Here is a 19837-nt window from a genome sequence, read left to right as displayed (position 1 = left end):
GCCACAGCGTGCCAGTCCATCGCCCCAAGGGGAGTCCAGGGGTGCCTGCCACCCCCTAAGAGCTCAGCCCAAAATTCAGAAGATAATGGCTTGCACAGGGCTGGCTGGGGACAGCAGACCCTCTCATCCTGTCTGTGCTCTGGGGCAGCAAGCAGACAGGTAATCTCCCAAACCCTGGCATAGCCAGCTCCAGAGCTGACTGTGACAGGCACCAAATTAAGTCTCAAAACTCGAGTGGTCCCCTCACTTGAACCGCTAAGTAGTCCAGGGTAACAGGAGCCTCTTGGCTGATGCTGTGCCCCACCACGGGGCCTGGGGGGAGCAGGATAGCAGTCTGCCTCCCTTCATGCACTGCCTGGTGACCTGTTAGCAAAGAACGCCAGGGGGTGGAGGGGAAGAAAGGAAAAGTACGATCTGTGCAGGTTGAGGCTGTGGGATTCCTGCAGATGCATCCTGTCCATGGCCCTCCGTGAGTACAACAGGAAAAGGAACAGTGCACTGCTCACTCCGAAAGCACCGTGGCGCGGGGCTGGGGACGCTCCTGCTGCTGGCAGCCAGTGCTGGGCCAGCACTCATGGCCATCCAGTTTCCTCACCAGCCCTGCATTGCCAGGAATTTTGGGGACTCCCTGCATCAGGCACTGGCTCACACTGGGGACCCACCACTCACCCCAGTGCCCCACACTAAGGCTGGCATCTTGGGATGCCAATGCCCAGAGCCAACTATGCCATCCAGGACAGGCAAAAGGATACATGGACCTATTCCCAGGCTGCAAAACTGTCTTCAAAGCAATCGGCTTTCCCTCCCCAAATTCTCTGTCACTCTCTGTGCTTTACAGACAGACCCAACCCATTGCTGCCCTTGCCCTTTCCCTCCCTGGGGGAGCATGTGCCTTGCCATGACTCTCTCCTGTGTCTTGCTCTCCCAGTACTGAACTTGGTGCAGGGTTTGGCCATTAAATCTCTGCTAACCGACACACAGATGGTTTGTGTCTCTGGCAAATCCCAGGGTGCAAGGGAGACGTCTCCAGAGCATGGAGTGTCTCCTCTTCTCCGAGTCCCTCCTTCCCCACCTCCAACCCCAACCATGCTTTATCTCCTTAGCCCTCTGAGCAGATCCCACTCTCTCCCGCACACCCAACTGTGCCCTTGCACGGGGAGAGCATTAATGTAATTAAAAAGGCATGCAGCAGCCCCGGCAAGCTTTGTTTTTTCAAGATGGTTTCCAAGCAAGTTGGCAGCAGGATATTAAAATAAACAGAGAGGGATTGATGGGATGCAGCAAAAGGAAGCAGGATCCCACAGCCACTCACACCTTGTCTATTTCCAGAGAAGCACATTTCCCAGCGGTTTTCCTAGCCTTGATCTTGCAGCACATGGCTCTGAAAGAGGCCAGGCTGCACCCAGGGCCTTCTCCTTATCACTGGCAGCTCCTTCATTTTCGGGCCCCTCTGCCTCTTTCTGCACTTACATCACTGCTGCTCTCAGCATGGGGGCAGGGGTGCCCACATCATCCTGCATCCAGGGCTCTCCTTGCCTGGTGGGAAAGCCACGCTCACCCTGGAAAGTGCTACCCACCCACCCATCCACCCCAGGGCATCTCACAGCCTCCAGACCTCATCTCTCCACCCTTGGGCATGTTGTGGGAAAGCCTTGCATGGGGCCTGGTTTTCCCTTGCAATGCTGCAGACACTAAATCCCTGCAGAAAAGCGTCTGTGCTGGAGCTGGCACAGTGAGCGATTGCTTTGGGAACACAGCAAAGGCTGCACATGGGAGAAGGTGCAGGTATAGAATGGTACAGTGTGGCACAACACAGGTCCTGCTCTCTGTCTTCTTCCACTCACAGGAAGCCCTGCACCGGATCCTCCCTCTGAGCCCCACACACCACCTCAGCCCCTCTCTGTTTCCCCTTCCCTCCCTCTCTGCTGAGTCGGCCCCGCTGACTGATTAACGGGGCTCTTTTCCTGAGAGGGATTTGTTCACACTCTGTCCTTCTCGCTGACTTCCTTCCCTGGCACTGGGCTGGATCGCTCTGGCACAGCCACTGCTTGTCCCCAGCTAACCGGCACAGCTCACACTCTGCCACCAAACTTACTGCTTTGGAGTTCTGTGACCAGAGCTTCAAGATAACACATGCAAAGGTGCTGCTCCATATGAGGCTGTGTGCTCCTGCTTGTCTCCTTGCACCCAGCCCAACTCAGCCTGCCTATCCCGTGCTATACTGGGGAAAAAGATAGGGTGGAAGGGAAAAAAGAGCATTCTTTCCCCCAACAAAACTCCCTTGACTCTGCTCCTGCCCCATCTGTGCTGTTTTCAGGAAAAAATTCCCAGTCAATGGGGATCTGTCCAACAAAGCACGGCAGGAACCCGAGATATGGATATTTTCTGAAAATGGGAGATTTGTTTGCACCAGTTACTATGTAAGAAAAGCTCTGCTCCTGGACAGGCAACAGTAAAATTCCAGTACCTTTCTGGCCAACAGGGACTGAGCAACCCTTTCTGATGCAGAAGAGCAGCAGTAGCTGGCTCTGGGGGAGAGGAAGGAGAAACCTTGCTCTGCTCTTTCTGCAATCATCTCCTCCAACTTTCCAGGCTGGACCTGTCCAAATTAGCAGCAATTGTTGGTGAAATTGTATGTGCCCCACAAGAACTAACCCCAGCAGTTCAGGTGCCATTTTCCCCCTCTGCTCCAGTTACTCTTCTCCACCTGCCCTGTATTGGTATAACTCCCTGCCCTGGCTGCCCACAGACATGTGAGAAGTCCACGTGCCAGAGGCAGAACTGGGCCAATTCCCGACCTACAGGGCTGAAGTTCCCTTGTAGAGCAACTCCTTGTCATGCACAGGGCAAGCATCCAGCTGTGGGTTGGAGCAGCAAAGCATGAGTGTCACGTCATGCAAGGAGCAGGCAGCTGGCACAGCAGCAGGAGAAATGTGAACAGAGGGTTGTCAGCTCCTCCTCTTCCTCCACCCAGTGCTTGCTAGCAGGGAGGAAGGCTTGTTTCACAGACAGGCGAGATATTGCATGAGGCTGAGAAATAAACAGGCTTCATGAGGAAGGTGTTTTCTCTCCAGCTTCACAGTGGGCAGAGCAAGCCCCAAACCACGGCGGGAATTGACATCAACAAGGTGCAGGTTCTGTCCAGCAGCCCATGTCCAAGGACTGTGAGGGCAGGGTGACAGCCACCCATGGTGAGGCAGGGAGGAAAATGGAGATGGGAACAGGCTGAGGTGTAAACAATGAACAAATGAAAAATTATAATCATAGAAAACTGAAACTGCCCCTCCCCCTCCAAGCTATCCATGCACACAAGATCAAAACAAGCAAGTCCCTTCTTTTATGGATTCATGAAAGATGTTCTCTGTTCTGCAACCCAGGGTTGACCATTGCTTTAGACCTGCCCCAGAAGGGGTTAAACAGAGAGGTTGTGCTCCTCAGTGCAGAATCAGCCCCACTGTGGCCAGTGTTGTGCTACAGCAGCCACACCACCAAACCCACACCAGGTCTGGGACAGCAACTTTCCATTTCTTATAGTGGGCAATGCCAATGGCAAGACAATGCTCCTTTGGTCAAGAAATTTTCATCCATGGACCTCAAAGCCCTGAAACAGCATCAAATCAAAGTGGTGGATCTGCATCCTCACCAGTTTGTGAGGATATTCCCAAAGCACCAAATGTTTTTTTGCTTCAACTAGGACAGGCTGTCCTTTTTCAGGGGACACAAGGGATAAATAATTATAGAAACTCAGTCAATACAAACACAGACGTGACCATCATTACTGGATGTCTGATCCTCCCTGTCCAACACCAGAAGTATAATGAGACATTGTCTTTGCCCTGAAATACCTATAGGCAAGTTGGTGTGGGGAGTCAGGAGCTCCCTGAGCAGGGACCAACATGAGGGCTGAGGAAGAGGCCACAGAGCACCACCTGAGCTGGTGAAAATGCTTTTCTCTTGGCACCAGGCTCAGAGATGCTCCAAGCACCCTGGGCCTGCAGTGATGCCAGATGAGGAGGAAGGATGTGTGTCCAAACAGACAGGGCATCTGGGGAGTGAAGAAACAGAGCCTTTCTCCAGCTCAGCACCTGCAGCCAGGGGAGACCCCAGTAAAAACATCCCCTGCCTGACAACCAAGGCTGGAGTGGGATGGGGTGGGCAGAGATGTGAGACATGAGCAACATATTACATGACAGCAGCAGCAGGTTACTACGCCAGGCAAAGCCACAGCCAGAACAGCAGCACCACAGGCTGGGCATTCCATTCTGCTTCCCTAGCCCCTGGCCCTCCAGGGCTGCACATCCAGTGCCCACAGGTCTGGCCAAACAGCCCCATGGCCTCAGTCCAAAAGGCTGCCTGGCTTCAGTGCATGCACCCCAACGGGTCTGTTTAGCCACTCATGGCTGATAAACTTCAATTAACTGGTTCTTTTCTGACATCTCATAACCACCTGCACTGATGGGGAATGAGGCAAAGAAAGTCAGAAGCTCTCTGAGCTCCTTCAACTTTTCGACTTCCAAGCTGGAAGTCCATCAGGGGACAGAAGCAGAGGACCTCAAAAGAGGGAGCCATCGTCAAGAGAGACAGGCTGTCCCCAGGAGCAAAATTATCTATGTATCTTCATTCTTAGTCCCCTGGTGCCTCCAGGCAGGTATTTATATCAGGGTTCTTCCCAAGTCAGCTGCCCTGGACAACAGAGCATGGCTACACCCAGTGCCTGACCATCCTCTCACCTGTTTTTAGGACTCTGCTCTGCCCCAGGGACCTGCCACCATGTCATCCCAAAGCATCCCAAGGAGGGGTCAGTGAGTGCCTGTCTGGGAGTGTTTATCTGTCTGCCTTTCTCCCTCGGCAGGAAGCACTATCTCACCATCGCCCTGCTCGCTCCAGCCTGGTTTCCTGCTCCATCCTGCCAGGTTTACCCTGCTTTTTCCTCCTCCCCTCCCCCTGCCCCACGGCTGTCAGGCCATGTTTGCATTTCTGTCTCCTGCCGTCTTTCCTCTCCCTACTCACTCCCCCCGCGCTCACTCCCTACTCCATCCTCCCCGAGAGGCTCCGTCCTGAGCCAAAGTTAGCCTGTGTCAGGTAGCCACATGTCCGGCCTGGGGCAGGGGGTCAGCCGGGGCCACCCTGCAGACCTCCTCCAGGATCTCTGCTGTCAGCAGCCTCCCCAGGCCCCAGGGGAGCGGCTGTTTGCTGCCCTCGCTCCGGCGAGGGATGCTCGGCACATCAGAGAGCTGGTTTCCCCTCGGTGGCCGCCGGCCCACCCCTTTCTGCAGCGGGCCAGGGCTGGCCAGACACCGTTTTGTTTGGTCCCCCATTCCCCGAACCGCTCCGGGTTTGCTGGCTGCCTGCTCTTGCCCGGAGAATCCTTTTCCTGCCTTTGAGATAGAGGATGCTCGAGCCATCTGTGTGTTTTATTTCCTTGTAGAAACTAACAAGCCAAGGATTGCTTCCTCTCCCTGACATTTCAGAGGGCAGCTCCAGCTCAGCGGGATGCGCAGGGAGGGGAGAGGGAGCCCAGGACAGGACCTACTCTGTCCACAGGGTTCACTCCCTAAGGGGCAGAAATCCTCAGACCTGCCCAACTGCAGTGGCTCTGCAGTGGCCCAGGGAGAGCTGTCCTGCTCAGCATACACAGCCAGCCCTCTTCCAGTGGCCCCTATTAACTGCATGGCTAAACCCTTGCAAAACTCAATTAAAATTATCCTCCCACATCTTAAGGATTGTCAGGTTGCTTCTCTGACTGTTTTAATTTACTTCTTTCAAAACCTTGCCCTGCTCACATTCTCTGACCCCGCAGGATGTGATTAACAGGGTGTAGAAAGAGCAGAGGGATCAAGTGGCTTTAGGGGACTGATAAGAGCAATTAGCACTGTTCATTACATCCCTAACCTGAACGGATGAAAGGGATGGTCCACAGCTCCTGTGAAATGAGTGTTGGTCCAAGTCTGGTACCTGGCATACAGGCACTGCCAGCACAAGTGGATGGACAGCATGGGCCAGCGACATCCCCCTGTGGCCCAGGAGGTCTGGGACTTTTGGGTAAGTGGCTTGGGAAAGGCTTGTACTGCTGCTCTCTCCAGTTCACCTATTTGGGATTGCTCAGGAGTTGCCTGACCATTGCAGGATTCAGAGGTTAATTCCACCCCATGACTATCCAGGTAAAACCCCAGGGGCCTTGCTGGGCTGAGGTAACTCTGACAGCAGTGGGTACAAAGCCATTTGGCCACTGAGAAGAAATGGCAGCCCATCAGTGGCAAAGGAAACTTCTATCCACTGCTTTTCACACCATACCTGAGGGTATGAGGCATAAAACAAAGTACCTTTTCATGCAACTCACCTAAACTGTGGATTTGGCCACTGTGGGATTCCTTCATGGAGATTCCAAAGGAGAGATAAGCTCCAAGAAGATAAGTCACTATCTGCTCTTACATGCAGTGATCCAGGTGAGACATTCAGGTCCAGGAGTCCCTAAATCATCTGTTGCCATAACAGATTGGGTACGTTAAGGCAGGATCCCACTGCCCTCAACAGGACATTGTCCCCTTTCCTGGAGTCACAGTTGCCCACACTGAGACTGGTGACAGCCTAGGCAGAGCCAGGACCAGTTCCAGGACCTGGGCAGGGGCTTCCACCCACAGCACCAGGACACTGGAACAGAGGAAGGGAAAAGTCGGCAAAACAGCAAAGACCCTTAGATTCAACATCATCAACCACAGCTCCATCATGAGCCATTCCCAGAGGCTCAAATGAACTCCTGTTGAAGAAAACTGCAGGTGTGATGTTGGAGGAAGATGGAGTTCAAGCTATGCAAGGCCTCTGCAGGTCCCACTGGCGTGGGATATCTCCCACTCTTGCTCGGAGATGAGGAGGCAGAGGCAGCTGACTGGGAAGTCAGATGGAGCCTGAGGGTCGGCACTCAGCATGGAGAGAAAAGGGCAGCAGCATTTGGAAAGAAAAAAGCAAGTCACAGGTTTGTTTTTCCCTTGATGTGTGTGTGGGCTAAATTGCTGGCCTTTGAAGTTTAACCCTTCCCAAGACTTTTGGCTTGTGGACAGGCTAAGCAGGACACTGAAGAAACCCCTGTACCCCACTCAGGGCAAGTTTCCCTCATGTGAGCAAGGCATGGGGCCCTACCCGCCTCCTGCCCAGCCTGCTGTGCCAGGCTGACTGTGTTGGGTTTTTTCAGGGGTCTGCAAGCCATGCAGCTGGGCTGGGTGGCACTGCACCAAGTGGAGAAGACTTGCTCCTCCATCTTCTTGTCCCTGGAGTCCACATCCAGATGTTTGCTACTTAGCTATGAACTGAAATCAACTCGGGGCCTTCAAACCAAACAGCTGCCCTGGAGCTGGCAGTGCCTGTACTCTGCATCACAACCCACCCTCAAGCTAATCTCCAGCTGTGGAGTGCAAGAGAAGCTGATTGATGAACAGGGTAAGAGGGGAAAAATAGTTTTGCCATTAGATGATTATGTTGGCCTTGGAAAACCTGGACTCAACTTCCCATTTGCTCCAGGGTCCCTGCAAGTCCATCTTGCAGCTTCCTTTTACCTTCATCCCTGCCTGAGCCACAGGGGTGCTTTCACTTGGAAAAACACACACTTGTGCAAGAAAAGTGGAATCCTTATTCCTTCTAATAAAGATAACAGGCAACAAAGAAAATTATTTTGTCCCAGAGTCAATGCAACATGAAAAAGCTACATTAGACTTGGGTGAGTCCAGAAAGTAGGAAGCACAATCAAAATGCAGGAGGAATTTAAACTTCCTGATTACCGAAATGGGGGTTTCAAGCACCAAGCATAACCTAAAAATAATAATAAAGCACAGGGAGGAGTGGTCACAGGCATAGAGAGCGAGCTCCTGCCTGGGGAGCACGAGCCCTCCTCCAGCTTCTCACATGCACACCTGCACGTGCACACACAGAGTCTGCACGACCCCTCTGTCGGCCCTGACGAAGTGGGCACGAGGGGAGGCAGGAAGATCACAGGCACATGCTCTTCAAAGGAGCATTAGTCATCAGAGGTAGCGGCAGAGGAAGGAAGGCTCAGGTACAAGGTCAGATGTGCACAAGCAGAGAGAGTTGACGGAAGAGTTCTGAGCATTCACTGCAGATCTAAGAGCCCTCCTGGCATCTGCATGAGCAGGACAGGAGGCGGAATCCCTGGAGTAAAAGCACCTACAGCACGTAGGAGATAAAAAATTTCAACCCTCCTGGAAAACACTGCACAGCTTGGCTTTCTGCCATTCTTGAAAGCAGCTGAGCTGCCCAAACCCAGAGCCTTCCCTAATGTGGTTGATAAAAATCTTACTCTGTTCTCTGAAGAATCCCCAAGAGGGATGGGCTCTGAAGAGCACAGCAAAGCTCTCCCCCCACATAGGGCTTTGCTCCTCACCCCCAGGTCAGCAATCCCATCCGCTCCCTGCTAGGCAAAGACACTTGAAGACGGAGAGACTCTGGGCAGTGGGAAAAGATCTGGCCCTGTGGGGCTGTCCAAGGCATTGACGGCAAGTTACAGATGCATATGCTCTCAGTTTCTCTTGGCACAGAGCTGTGACCACAAGCCAGGACCCGCTGCAGCAGGAGATGATAATCATCATCTCTGAGAGCCAAAGTGTATCGGGGCATTCGCGTCACTTGAGATTAGCTGGCTGTTTAACATCTGCACCGATTTGTCTCTCCACCTCCACATAACACCCCTTGTGCAGCTATGAAACTAATTTAATTCCCTTCCAAGAAAGGCTGAGTTGGAAATGTCACACTTTGTATATCATAGCACAATTCCTACAATGAAACGCCCAGCCTAAATGGCAGTGTTGGACTCTGGCACTATTTGAAGGCCAGTAAGCTAAACCTCCTTCTGCTGCTTTTTAAAAATAGCTTACAACAAGTTTCATAAACACCCAGTTACTCTTGTGAGTACGCAGAGAGTGACTGTTTTTTCCCGTTCAAAGGTGCTTCCCTTGCCACGCAGCGCAGTGGGAAGAGCACGCAAGCGGACGCGAGGGGAAGGAAGCGTTTACACATGCTAATGACTTCCACCCAAGGAGCACAAGTACCAACAGGGAAATGGTGCTAAAGAAACAACACGCCACTTCCTCGGCTGTCCCTATTTGGTCACCATGAGGTAGCTGGTGCTCAGAGCCATGGGGTGAGGCTGGGGATGGCCTTCCCAGCCCAATGGGAATCCAAGGTGCGAGTGAAGGGAAAACATGTTGGCTTGGACCACGAAGGCCAGAGAAGCTGTTTGGCAGTGGGGCTGTTTTGGCACCACACTGGACCAAGGAGCTGGGGACAGATACTGACCCTTTCCTGCTCTCAGCAATGTGAGTCCAGAGATCAGAGTCCTTCCAGGTGCCATTCAGGTAGGTCATTTCACCATGTGCATCTCTCTTCATGCCAGAACAGGTTTCCTAAGTTCATGTGGGGCCCTGTTTATTTTTCTTTTTTTTTTTCCTTTTTTTCTTTTTTTTTAATCCACTATTGTATTAACAGTGTTTTTCTTTTGGCAAAGGTTACCATGGGGCCAGTGCTGTGTGGAGTCTCCTGCCTTCCATCACCGCAATAACCCCTTGAGCCAGAGCTCAGCCCGGCCAGCGTCACTTATCTCCAATGAAGGCAGGCTTGGATTTCCCCTGCTGTATAAAAAATAGATCCAGGCACTCCCCCTCTCCCTCAGTGCATTCTTTGAAATGCCACCCAGGCCTTGTTATTGCTGGGAGGCTGAAAAGCCAGGGATTAACTGCCTCAAGCTGCACCAGGCTTTATTTGTCTAAGCAGCAGAGGGTGAGGAGCAGCCATAAATACTGTGAATTGCTGATCAGTGTGGAAGGGCAACACTGGGCAATGCAGACACCTTGGCAGCAGGGACTGCATCTTGGGCTGAGTGAAATCCTGGTGTAGTTGGAAAGGTTCCTGCCTCCCTACAACACAGGGCCTTTGAGGAATATCAAACTCCATCATCATGTGTTCAAACTGGGGGTGCCAAGCTACCCCCAGTATAGCACTAACAGTGGTGCCTCTGTGAGTCTTTGTAGCACAGGAGTAACTAAACAAGGTGGTGAAAATCCCACTGCAATACTCTAACCCAAGGGGACACATACTGGGTGTGAGCCTGATTGTCCTGAACAGCCAGGTCCCCTTCTCTTGCACACTGGGATGTCATAGCACAGAGGGAAGATGAAGACCAGGACATGCCCTGATCCCATCCCAGCACTAGAAGTACTGCCAGAGCCAGCACTTACAGCTCAGGAACTGTCAATTCTGGTGTTATGGCAAGAGCCAACAAACCCAAGGAGGAGCCATCAGGCCCAGACATACACTCCGTCAGCTAAACCACTTCACAAGGCATTGCTGGGTAACTCCATTTGGAAGCAAGGGAGTTGCTTCCCCCATGCATCATCCCAGCACAAGGACCGTGCACCACCTGCCCAGTGGTGCTGGGATTTGCTTGGAGTGAACATGTGCATATCCTGTGGGAGCATCCCACTCTACAGCTGGCTGCCACACTTCTGGGACATGCCATTAAACCTCTGCCCTTTGCTTCCCAAGGGCCAGAGCCTGCAGTATGGTGAAGGGATGATGGCCACTTAGACCCAATTACATCTCACTGGGGACTCTGCTCCGGCTGGGACAGCCCACTGCAGCAGTGATGGATTTCTGCAGGCGCTGGATGCCGTCACCTCTGCTGGGTGTGATTTCGCTCGCTGCCATCACTCTGAGCTGGCAGTTTCCAAATCTGAATATAAACCACAATTTGTGCCCAGCGTTCTTAGCTCAGTAAATGTCAGGATTTACTGTCATTCATGGAAAACACCGACTTGACCTGCACTTCTGTCAGTATTTATTTTTTTAGGTCACTACATCTACCATCTATCTCAGTGGATGCCAGTATTTCAGAAATGGGGAAAACAAGTCACAGATGGAGGGCCAAGCCTGGAGTTGAACCTCGCTGTCAGCATACATGTGTGTGTCTATGCAGACATGTACACACTGCCCCCAGCCAACATGTGACCTTCCATATACAGGGAAACCAGTGGAGAGGTTTCCAGACTCTGCTACACAGCCTTGTACTTTTTGAAGCAAATAAATGAAACCAGTAAACTTTTTACAGGTGTTCCTGCAGCATGGAGAGCTCATGCGCCTCCATAACTCAAAAAGATGATAGAGGACCCCAAAACCCTCCACGGGTCTTCTGGGTCTTGTGAAGGTGCAGACAGACCTATACAAACCTGTGGAGCCACTGCCCAATTCAGGACACTTGGCTGTGTCCCATGGGATCTCTCAAGCCCCGGTAAGCCTGGCCAGCAGCTGAAATGGTGAACCCACTGCAGGATGGGGAAGGATCCCAGAGAGGAAGGGGACAGTGACCTATGGGGGAGGCCTGGCTGCCAGGGTTGCTGGCTACTGCTATCCACTCAGCAAAGCCATCATGAGCTTGCAAATTCTGTGTAAACTTCCCATGAGACACAATTACTCAGGGGCCAGATCCTGGAGCCCTTTCTTCTCTCTTTATTCAGACTGGTCTCCACTGAAGTCATTGAGCCATTGGCCTAAATACAACTGAAGGAGCTCAGGATTTGGCCCAGTAATAAAAACTTCCTTCCTTTGTCTACTGCTCATTCCACATGATCCCACTACCTCCCAGTCTCCTCCTGGCCATGTCTCCTGAGGCTGGGGCTGTCAGTTTTTGGGTTGATGCTGCTCTTCTGTTTTACCTTCAGCCAGACAGTGCCTGTGCCCTCAGGCAGCTGTGAGCTGTTGAGGTGGGGGGAGCCAGGGTGGCCAGGGAGGAAGAGGATGGATTATGGGGTTACATGCAACTTGGCAGAGGGACAGTGCCAGTCCTCGGGACATGGATGCATGAGGACACTGTGCAGGCTGGGAGCAGTCGCAGCCTTCGCATCCCCAAAGGCAAATCCTTCAGCAGCTCACTGAGGATGGGTTGGATCATCTCCAAAAAAACCTTTCTCCTGCCCTGCTGAACATAGAGCAAGTGCCTTGGGCTCCACACCAAACTTGTATGAGAGGGGCTGGGTGAGATGACTCCTCTCCAGGAAGGGGTAGCAGGAAGTTAACTCATCTCGCGCAATGGCATCTGTACATCACACTAGGAAGTGACACCATAAGAAACACATATAATTTTTAACAACTAGCAATATGAATCTTGCTGCTTTTTCTGCCTCAGAATAGCCAGGAGGATGCAAAGCCCTGTCATCTCCCACAGGTGCCTCATCCACAAGCACAACTACCTGAAACACGTACTGAGGTTTGGGGCAGGAGCTCCTGCATCCTTCCCATGTTCACCAGCCCTGCACACAGCTGTGACACAGACAGAGCAGTAAATGACCACACATGAACTGATACAGCAATTTCCTTCACACCAGTCTCCCTCCTTATGCTGCTTGATGACAGAAAGCAAACACAAAAGGAAATTGAACTTGGCTGAAGGGAGAAGCATTTGGTCCAGAAGTACCAGCACATTTGGATGGCCTAAACCTCCAACTCACAGATGCTTATGTGGGTGACCTGGTCACATTGTGGATCACCCAGAGAGCACCAAAATAACCCCTGTGAGTTTCTGCTGAGGTCTTACATCTTGCAATGAGACTTTTAACACATCTCAGCTAAAACTGAAATGGTCAGAGATGCGCTTTGAAGCATGAAACTCTAATCACCCCAGGGAACACATAGCTCTGAGCAGCAGAGGACTGGTGATCTCAGAGTGCAAGGCTGTGGAGCTGCCTTTGCCCAAGTCTGACGGAGTCCTGTGCCTTCCATCCCAGATGAGCCAGCTCACCATGTCCTGTATCCCAACATAGAGCACAGCAATGACAACCTGGGCATTCCACAGACCAAGAGTCCAATGCCCTGTCCAGTGACAAGGGCTGCTTTGCTTAGGGCTTGTTCTTGAAAAAATACAGCCTCACTGTAGATTCTGCCCTTTTTAAATACATTAACTGCCATGGAAACAATGCTGGTTTTGGTATGGGAGCAGCCTGGTGGCCTCCACAGATGCAAGATAAAAATCAATGGATACATTGACATACGAGCTGTATTTCAAGACCTTTTGTGGTTTTGAGGCTGGTCACCATGGGCACATATGAAAGAATGGCTCAGACACTAACAGGATGCCATCTTCCATAGAGAGAAAGCTGGGGACAATAAAATATACAGCAACATCTCCTTTGCAGTGTTTATCTGCTTGGGCAGACCACTCTTGTATGGGAGCTGCTCCCAGTGCTGAGGTGTATGCTCAGCTCTTGGCGCTGGTCACCACTCCCAGCTCCTGCTGAAGCATCACAGCCCTGGCTGCCCTTCACATCCTTGCTGCCAGTGAGAAAAAAGTCTCACCTGGTCTCAGACCTTTGTAGGGTGGCTTTGCTCCATGCCTCCTCTCTCTCCACCCATGGCCCTTCCCACCAGTTTAGATGTCTCTCCAAAAAAGAAGAAAAAAGAAAGAAAAGCCAATTAAATAGCACAGAGGGGGTTTGTATACAAATCAACACAAAGGGAAAGGCTGTGAGTGCCCTTCCTGCCCTGCCCACAGCTGCCCCCAAGAACCTGGTGGAAAGGGCAGCCCTGGCTGTCCCCTCCTGGCAAGGGGAGTGCTGCCCTGTTCCCTGCCGTGCCGCCCATCATAAAGGGGTCCCTGAGCTGTTATCAGGCAGTGACAGTTTCCGCCATCAGATTCCTCCTGTCCGTCAGGAAAGCTAAATAAGGAACATCGTTCAGGCGGCTGCAGGAAGAGGGGAAATGCAGGGACATCCGGCCCAGCTGCCAATTTTTCCTTTCCCATGAACCACCACTGACCTCCACCAAGGGAGAACCTGGACACCCAGCCTGGCATCGGCACTGCTCCTCTTTGCTTAACCCTTCCCTAAGGGAAGCCCTGATCCCTGGAGCCTTGCCGTGCCGGGCGGTGTGGCCATGGTGTGATGGTGCCTGGATGCTGCGTCACCAGCACTGGCACCACAGAGTGAGGCGAGCAGACCTGGTGCATGGGCTGGCATTTGCCCATCCAACTGGAGCCATAGTCAGGAGAAGGCTTAACCCCTCCACATCTGCACTTAGGTAGGCAGCTACACCTTGCATGGCAGCATCAGGTCCCAAAAGTATCACTGAGCTACTTGACCACTTCCCTTTTTACATGCACTGAGACCAGGAGCAGAGTTGAGCTTATTCTCTTGCTTATGCCTCTGAAACAGAACTGTGGTTTTCCAGGCTTTCCCAAGAGTTGCAATCAGCTCTGGGCTGGCTGCTGTAAACAGGTAAAATCTCATCTCTTTCTCTGTGCTCACTCTAAGGCTCTGCCCCTCAGTAACAGGGACCAGGACAGTCTGCAATCCATTCATCCCTTTCTCATGATCCATCCTGAGGACAGCCCTGGGCTCCACGCTGCCTTTCACTGCAGGGGAGGAGGAGCAGGGGCCTGGTTATTATGGGCTTAGATAAGGGGAGACCACAACACTTGCTTGGAGTATCTCCTGCCTTTCCCCACCACTCTGTTCACTGTTTGCCCAGTTTGAAGTCTTTTCCTGACCCCCTAAACTGATCCTCCCTCATTAGCACATGACGTCCGTCCCACGGCACCTCCAGGCTTGGCCGCAAAGCCTGTGAGAGGAACCCTTGCCCTGGATGGAGGGCGCAGAAACACAGCAAGAAAAACAATTCACATGTGGGAGAAGTTGTAAGGTGAAATACAAGTCACTAGCTGAAACCTGTTTCTGCTACCTCAGCAGGGAAACAACTCCAGGAGAGACTCCAAGACTCCCCGCTTAATATCCTCAGCTTGTAAAACTTAGTGGGAGTTTCAGCACTGGCTGCTGCAGGGCCGGATTTTCACTCTCCTTCTGCTGAACTTGCACCTAGAGATGGAGTGCTCTGCCCTCGGCCACTCAACAAGATGAGTGGCCACACTGGGCTCGAGGGCTCGCGCCCCATCGCCGACTTGACCACTGGCCATCTCCGCTTCCACTGTTCTGTGTTAACAATGAGGCACCGCAGATGGGCAATAACGCTGTGTGCCGAAAACATCACAACCATTCTGACCAGAGAGAAAAAGCTCCCCTGGGACCTGGCTAACCCCCTCTTTTAACAACGTGTAACAAGAAACAAAGGTCTGGGATAGCCAGAGGCAATAAAAACCCTGGAATTCATTTAACCAGTCACTAGATGCCAGTGCAGCTGCAGCAGTATTTCTTTTCCTAAAGAAGGACAAAACATAATACCAGCTCTGGCCCAGGGCAAGGTTCAGCTCTGGTCCCCCCAGCAGACCCTGGCATGCACCAGGTAGTCATGGTCCTCCCATGGGACCCAGCTGGTGTAAGACCCAGCTGGTCTAGGACATGTACCTGGCTGCCTGCTGCCCCTCACCAAGCTGGAGATTTGCAGGAGCTGCAGGGGTATCTGGGGCAGGTCAAGGTGAAACAGTCCAGGGTGGGAAAGGGGGCTTTCAGCTTTAACTAACCACCTGTGGAATTTTTCCTTGCAAACTCATCTGTTTTTCCATGCACAACAGCCCATGGACCCAGATAAACCTTTCACATCTACAAGGTCCCATGGTGATGGGCTCCATTGCTGTGCTGTGTGCAACAAGCCACCAACCTCCCACCACACCCCACATCCTCCCAGCACGGGAACCCACCAGGAACTGCCTTCTCCAGGCAAGCTGTGATTTTGCAGCCCTCAGTCGCAACGCCCCAGCCTGTCTTTCCCAGCGGAAGAGCCCTGTGACGTTTAGTCATTCCTCACACGGAAACCACCACGACTGCTGGCTCCCCACCCTCTGTGGGCAGCGCAGCCTGTGGGGTCCAGCCATTGCAGAGCTTTATCCCTCTCCCCACAACTGCAGGACCTCCTGGGATCCCCATCACTACTGGCTGAATGCAGTTTCCCCCCTGCCACTGGTTTAAATACACAGTTCTCCCAAACTGGGAGTGACGCAGCGTCCCCACCTTGCCCTCATTACTTGAGACTGTTTCAGTCCAGCAGGCTGAATGTGGAGATGCCCTGTTTATTTGGAAATGCCTCTGCTGTGCCAGCTGGAGGGGCAGGGAAGAAGGTGGGGGAAGTGGGTGCTATCTCCATGGCTCACCTTGATCCCCAAAAGCTGAACTGGGCAGACTTAGGGACCCACTGAGAGCCCTCTCCTGCTCTACAAGGCAACCTCCTGAGTGCTGTGGATGTCCCATACGGCATTGGAGAAACTGCTGTCTGGCCATGGCCTTGTCCTGATGCCGTTCCCGTGGGATCCCACTCTCCCTTTCCCTCCCCAGGAACTGCCTTGGGACTCTGGGAACAGCCTGTTCCCTCCTGGCCGGCTGGGAGCACCTGCCCTTCCCACGCCTGCCCTGGAAAACACCGCACCAACACGGGGCCAAGGGAAACCCTGGGGACAGTAAGCCTGCATGGAGCAAGCCCATAGGAGAGAGGCAACAGAGAGGAATGGGACATGCTGGAGGAGGCCCCCTCCGCACTGCCTGCACTGGCTGGGGACATTGTGCTGCTGGGGGAGTGTCCCCCTGACCAGAAGTCAATTAGAGCTCTGTAACTAACACCCCGGTGGGTGTGTGTGCAGGCAGTGATCTGTGGGCTCGCGTGCCCATGCCAAATCCCAGGATGCTGCTTGCAGCCCACTCTTCCAAAATCATCCTTAAGCAGACAGCAGAGCACAAGAGCTGTGCCTGCCCCCTCCCTGGCAGCCCCCCGGGGGCCATTGGCTGCATCCCTCCCATCACCCACCTCCCCTTGGAGGCCCTGGCTCTGCCTCTTCACTGACAGCGGCTGTGTTGAGCCCGAGCAGGCTCTCCTGTGCACTCGTGGCTGTTGCATGAAAGGGTGTCGTTGAAACAGCCCATGTTTATTACTTGCAGTTAAGCGACTGCTTCAAATCCCAGCTGCACAGGCAACTATTGCTGCTGGCACGGTCAGCGCGGGGCTGTCCGAGCTCCCGGCCGGGGGGTCTGTGTGATCCTAGAGGGGGGCAGGCAGCTGCAGCCAACGCAGTCGGCTCAGGTCCTACACAAGCACAGGCCCTTCCCTCGTGCAAAGGGCATACGCTCTTGAAGAGGCAAGACAGTGTCCCCAGTGGGATTATTTGGCTGTGGGGTGCTCAGCACTGCTCTGTGTCCAGAGGATGCTGGCTCAAGAAACACACACTCATCACCATCCACAAAAGTGTTACCCCAAGATGCCTTCGGATGTTTAGGCTGAACCCCCACTTGCTCCCCACATCTCACTGCCTGCACAGGGCACATCCCCAGCTCCACTCTATCCTGGGAGCACTGTGGAGCTGGAATGTGTAAGAGCTGTGTGCTCTTGCTGGAGCACTTAACCAGGCACTGGGGTGCAGGAAAAGCAGGACACAGTGCCAGAACAGACCTTTCATGATCCCAAGATGAGTATTTCATCATTTCCAGGTGGAACAGTCTCACACCTCCATCCCTGCTTTCAAGGCGTGCAAATATTTGCACCCACTTAGGACTATGGTTAATGAGGAATTTGTGGGTTCTTTACACGCTGACAAATTGATCTTGGATAGAATGGAGAAAGAGGAAGAAAATTCCCAGGGCACAATCCCCCAGCTGAGCTTCACATTGCCCTTCGTTGCTGCACTAATCAGGCAGCACCGAGAGCTTCAAAGCTCTGCACAGCCCTGCACTGACGAGGCCACACAGCACGCAGCCAGGCTGGCCAGAGCCTTCCAGGCACTGTTCCCGCACCTCCAGGAGATGAAAGGACCCCGGAACAGCTACACGATGCTTTACAAATTACTAGCAGGAAGGCTTTGAATAGTTGCAGCTCCCACTGTGACGCCACCAGGAGCAGGTCCTTTTCTGTCCTGCCTCCTGGAGCTCCTGCTGAGCTCCAGAAGCCCGCTGGGTCGTTCAGCCCCATGGTACCAGAGCTATCAACAGCATTTTGGGCAGAGCAGGTTGATAGTGACGCTGCTAGTGATGCTGTCCATGCAGCACCTCTGCAGTCAAACCTGGAGCCCTCCCGTGAGTTCACAGCAGCAAATGCCACCAGTGACAGTGAGTCACTGAGCTGAGGCTACAGAAAATTCTATTTACGCTCCCAATATTCATCTCCCTATGCTGGACGCTTCCACCGTTACTAAATTCCTTTTGGTCTTGCTCTGATCTGTACTTTAAATGGTTTACTCGTGCAAGCAGGAGTTCCTCTGAGGGTAGATGTTGGGGTGCCCTGTCCCTGCTGCCCTGGCAGTGCCCATCCAGCTCTGCCCTGTCCCACAGTCTCTGCTCTCTGGAAGGGTGTTGCAGCCTCATCCCTCCAATGGTCTGACACCCACATGGCCCAAGCCACGACCCAGGGTTTGAGTCTCTGCCGAACAGCCTTTTGCCCCAGCAGCGCTATGGGAAGGGGAAGCATTTTGCTGAGATCTGCCTTGGGTCACTTCCCAGGTGGACTAGAACTGGGACAGGCAGGCTGAACAGCATTGCAAGGACCACCCGTCTCCTCGCGCCTTCCTCCCCAAGGCTGCTGCCCGACACACACAAATTAATGACTCTATGCGTGAAAAAATAAATAAACAGAGCCCGGACTGGCCTCCAGCCTGTCCTCTGACCGGGCACGTCCCCGCGCAGGGACATCCCTTCCGCGAGGTTCGCTTGGGGTTTCTTCCCTACTCGCAGCGAGATATCCGCGGCACAGGCACGGCGTGGGCTCCCCGCGGCCCCGGATCCCGCGGGGACCGCAGCAGGGTCCTCCCGTCCCGTCCTCTGGCTGCGGGCACGCTGTCACCATCATCGGAGACACTTGGGTGGGCACCGCGGCGCGCCTCGGTCGAGTATGGGCGACCCCGCGGCGGGCAGCGCCAGTCAGGAATGGGGAACCCCGGGACGGATTGTGCCGGTCCCCGTCTGGGATGGGAGAGCCCGGAAAGGGCAGCGCCCGTCTCCGTCGGGGATAGGAGACGCCGGGGTCGGGCGGAGCATCGGTCCCTGCCGGGGATGGGGGAGCCCGGGACGGCAAGCGCCGGGGCACGGCACATCCCAGTCTGGGGTGAGGGACGCCGTGGCGGACAGTGCAGGTCCCTGTGGGGTCTGGGAACACGCGAGCGGCAGCGCCGAGTCCCGTTCCGTCCTGCCGGAGCAGCCCCGTCCCCAGCGTGCCCGCAGGTGAGGGGCGGGTAGCAGAGCGGGCAGGGCAGCCCGCAGCCCCGGCAGCTCACCTGCCTCCGAGACAATGCCGAGCCAGAGCCAGAGGGGCAGCGTGCAAACTCTCCTCATCTCCGGGGCTGCCGGCAGGTCCGTGCGATGCGGAGCGGTGCGAGCGCCCCGCGCCCGAGCTCTGCTCCCGCCGCGCCCCAGCTGCGGCGACGCGCGGCGGCGGCGGGCGGGGAGCACCGGGGCAGCTTCCTTTTCCTCCGCCCGCCCGGGCCACCCGCCGCCCTCCGCCGAGCCTCGGGGCGCTGGGCGGGCGGGGCGGGACGGGGAGGGGCGGCCGGGGGCGCAGAGAGAGTTGCGGAGTGGGCGCACCTGCGGCTCCGGGTATCGGCAGGGGGTGTGTGCATCCCTTCGCACTTGGGTGTCCCCACATGTGTGCGTTGGTCTGCCTCCCCTGCAGCTGGCGGCAAGTGTGTCACCCACCTGCGTGTGTGAGTCTGTATCATCTCTGCCCCATGGGCACATGAGCACCCCTACACCTGCGTCTGTATTCACACCTGTGTGCATCCCTGTGTGTGCCCCTGCACCTGTGTGTGAGTGCCTGCACATAGCCTGCTTTCTTGTCTTTTCCTCCGTGCACATCCCGGCCTCTCAGAGCAGAGGGAATGCACACTAACACCCTCTCACCACACTGCACACACACATCGTGA

General features: G+C 54.1%; 1 protein-coding gene across 2 annotated transcripts in view; it reads right to left on the bottom strand.

Moving 5' to 3' along the window:
• Positions 1-19343, bottom strand: part of FLT4 (fms related receptor tyrosine kinase 4) — a 58263-nt gene extending 38920 nt beyond the window's left edge. For both annotated transcript variants that reach the window (XM_071570242.1, XM_071570243.1), the window contains exon 1: positions 19193-19343. In XM_071570242.1, coding sequence (XP_071426343.1) covers positions 19193-19250 — 58 coding nt within the window. In that variant the 5' untranslated portion in view covers positions 19251-19343. The remainder of the gene's footprint in view (positions 1-19192) is intronic.
• Between the last annotated feature and the right edge of the window lie 494 nt (positions 19344-19837).

This window comes from Pithys albifrons, chromosome 15, assembly GCF_047495875.1.
Source record: "Pithys albifrons albifrons isolate INPA30051 chromosome 15, PitAlb_v1, whole genome shotgun sequence".
Taxonomy (NCBI): Eukaryota; Metazoa; Chordata; class Aves; order Passeriformes; family Thamnophilidae; genus Pithys; species Pithys albifrons.
Note: the sequence above shows the minus strand (reverse complement) of the source record. Positions and strands in the feature narration are given on the sequence as shown.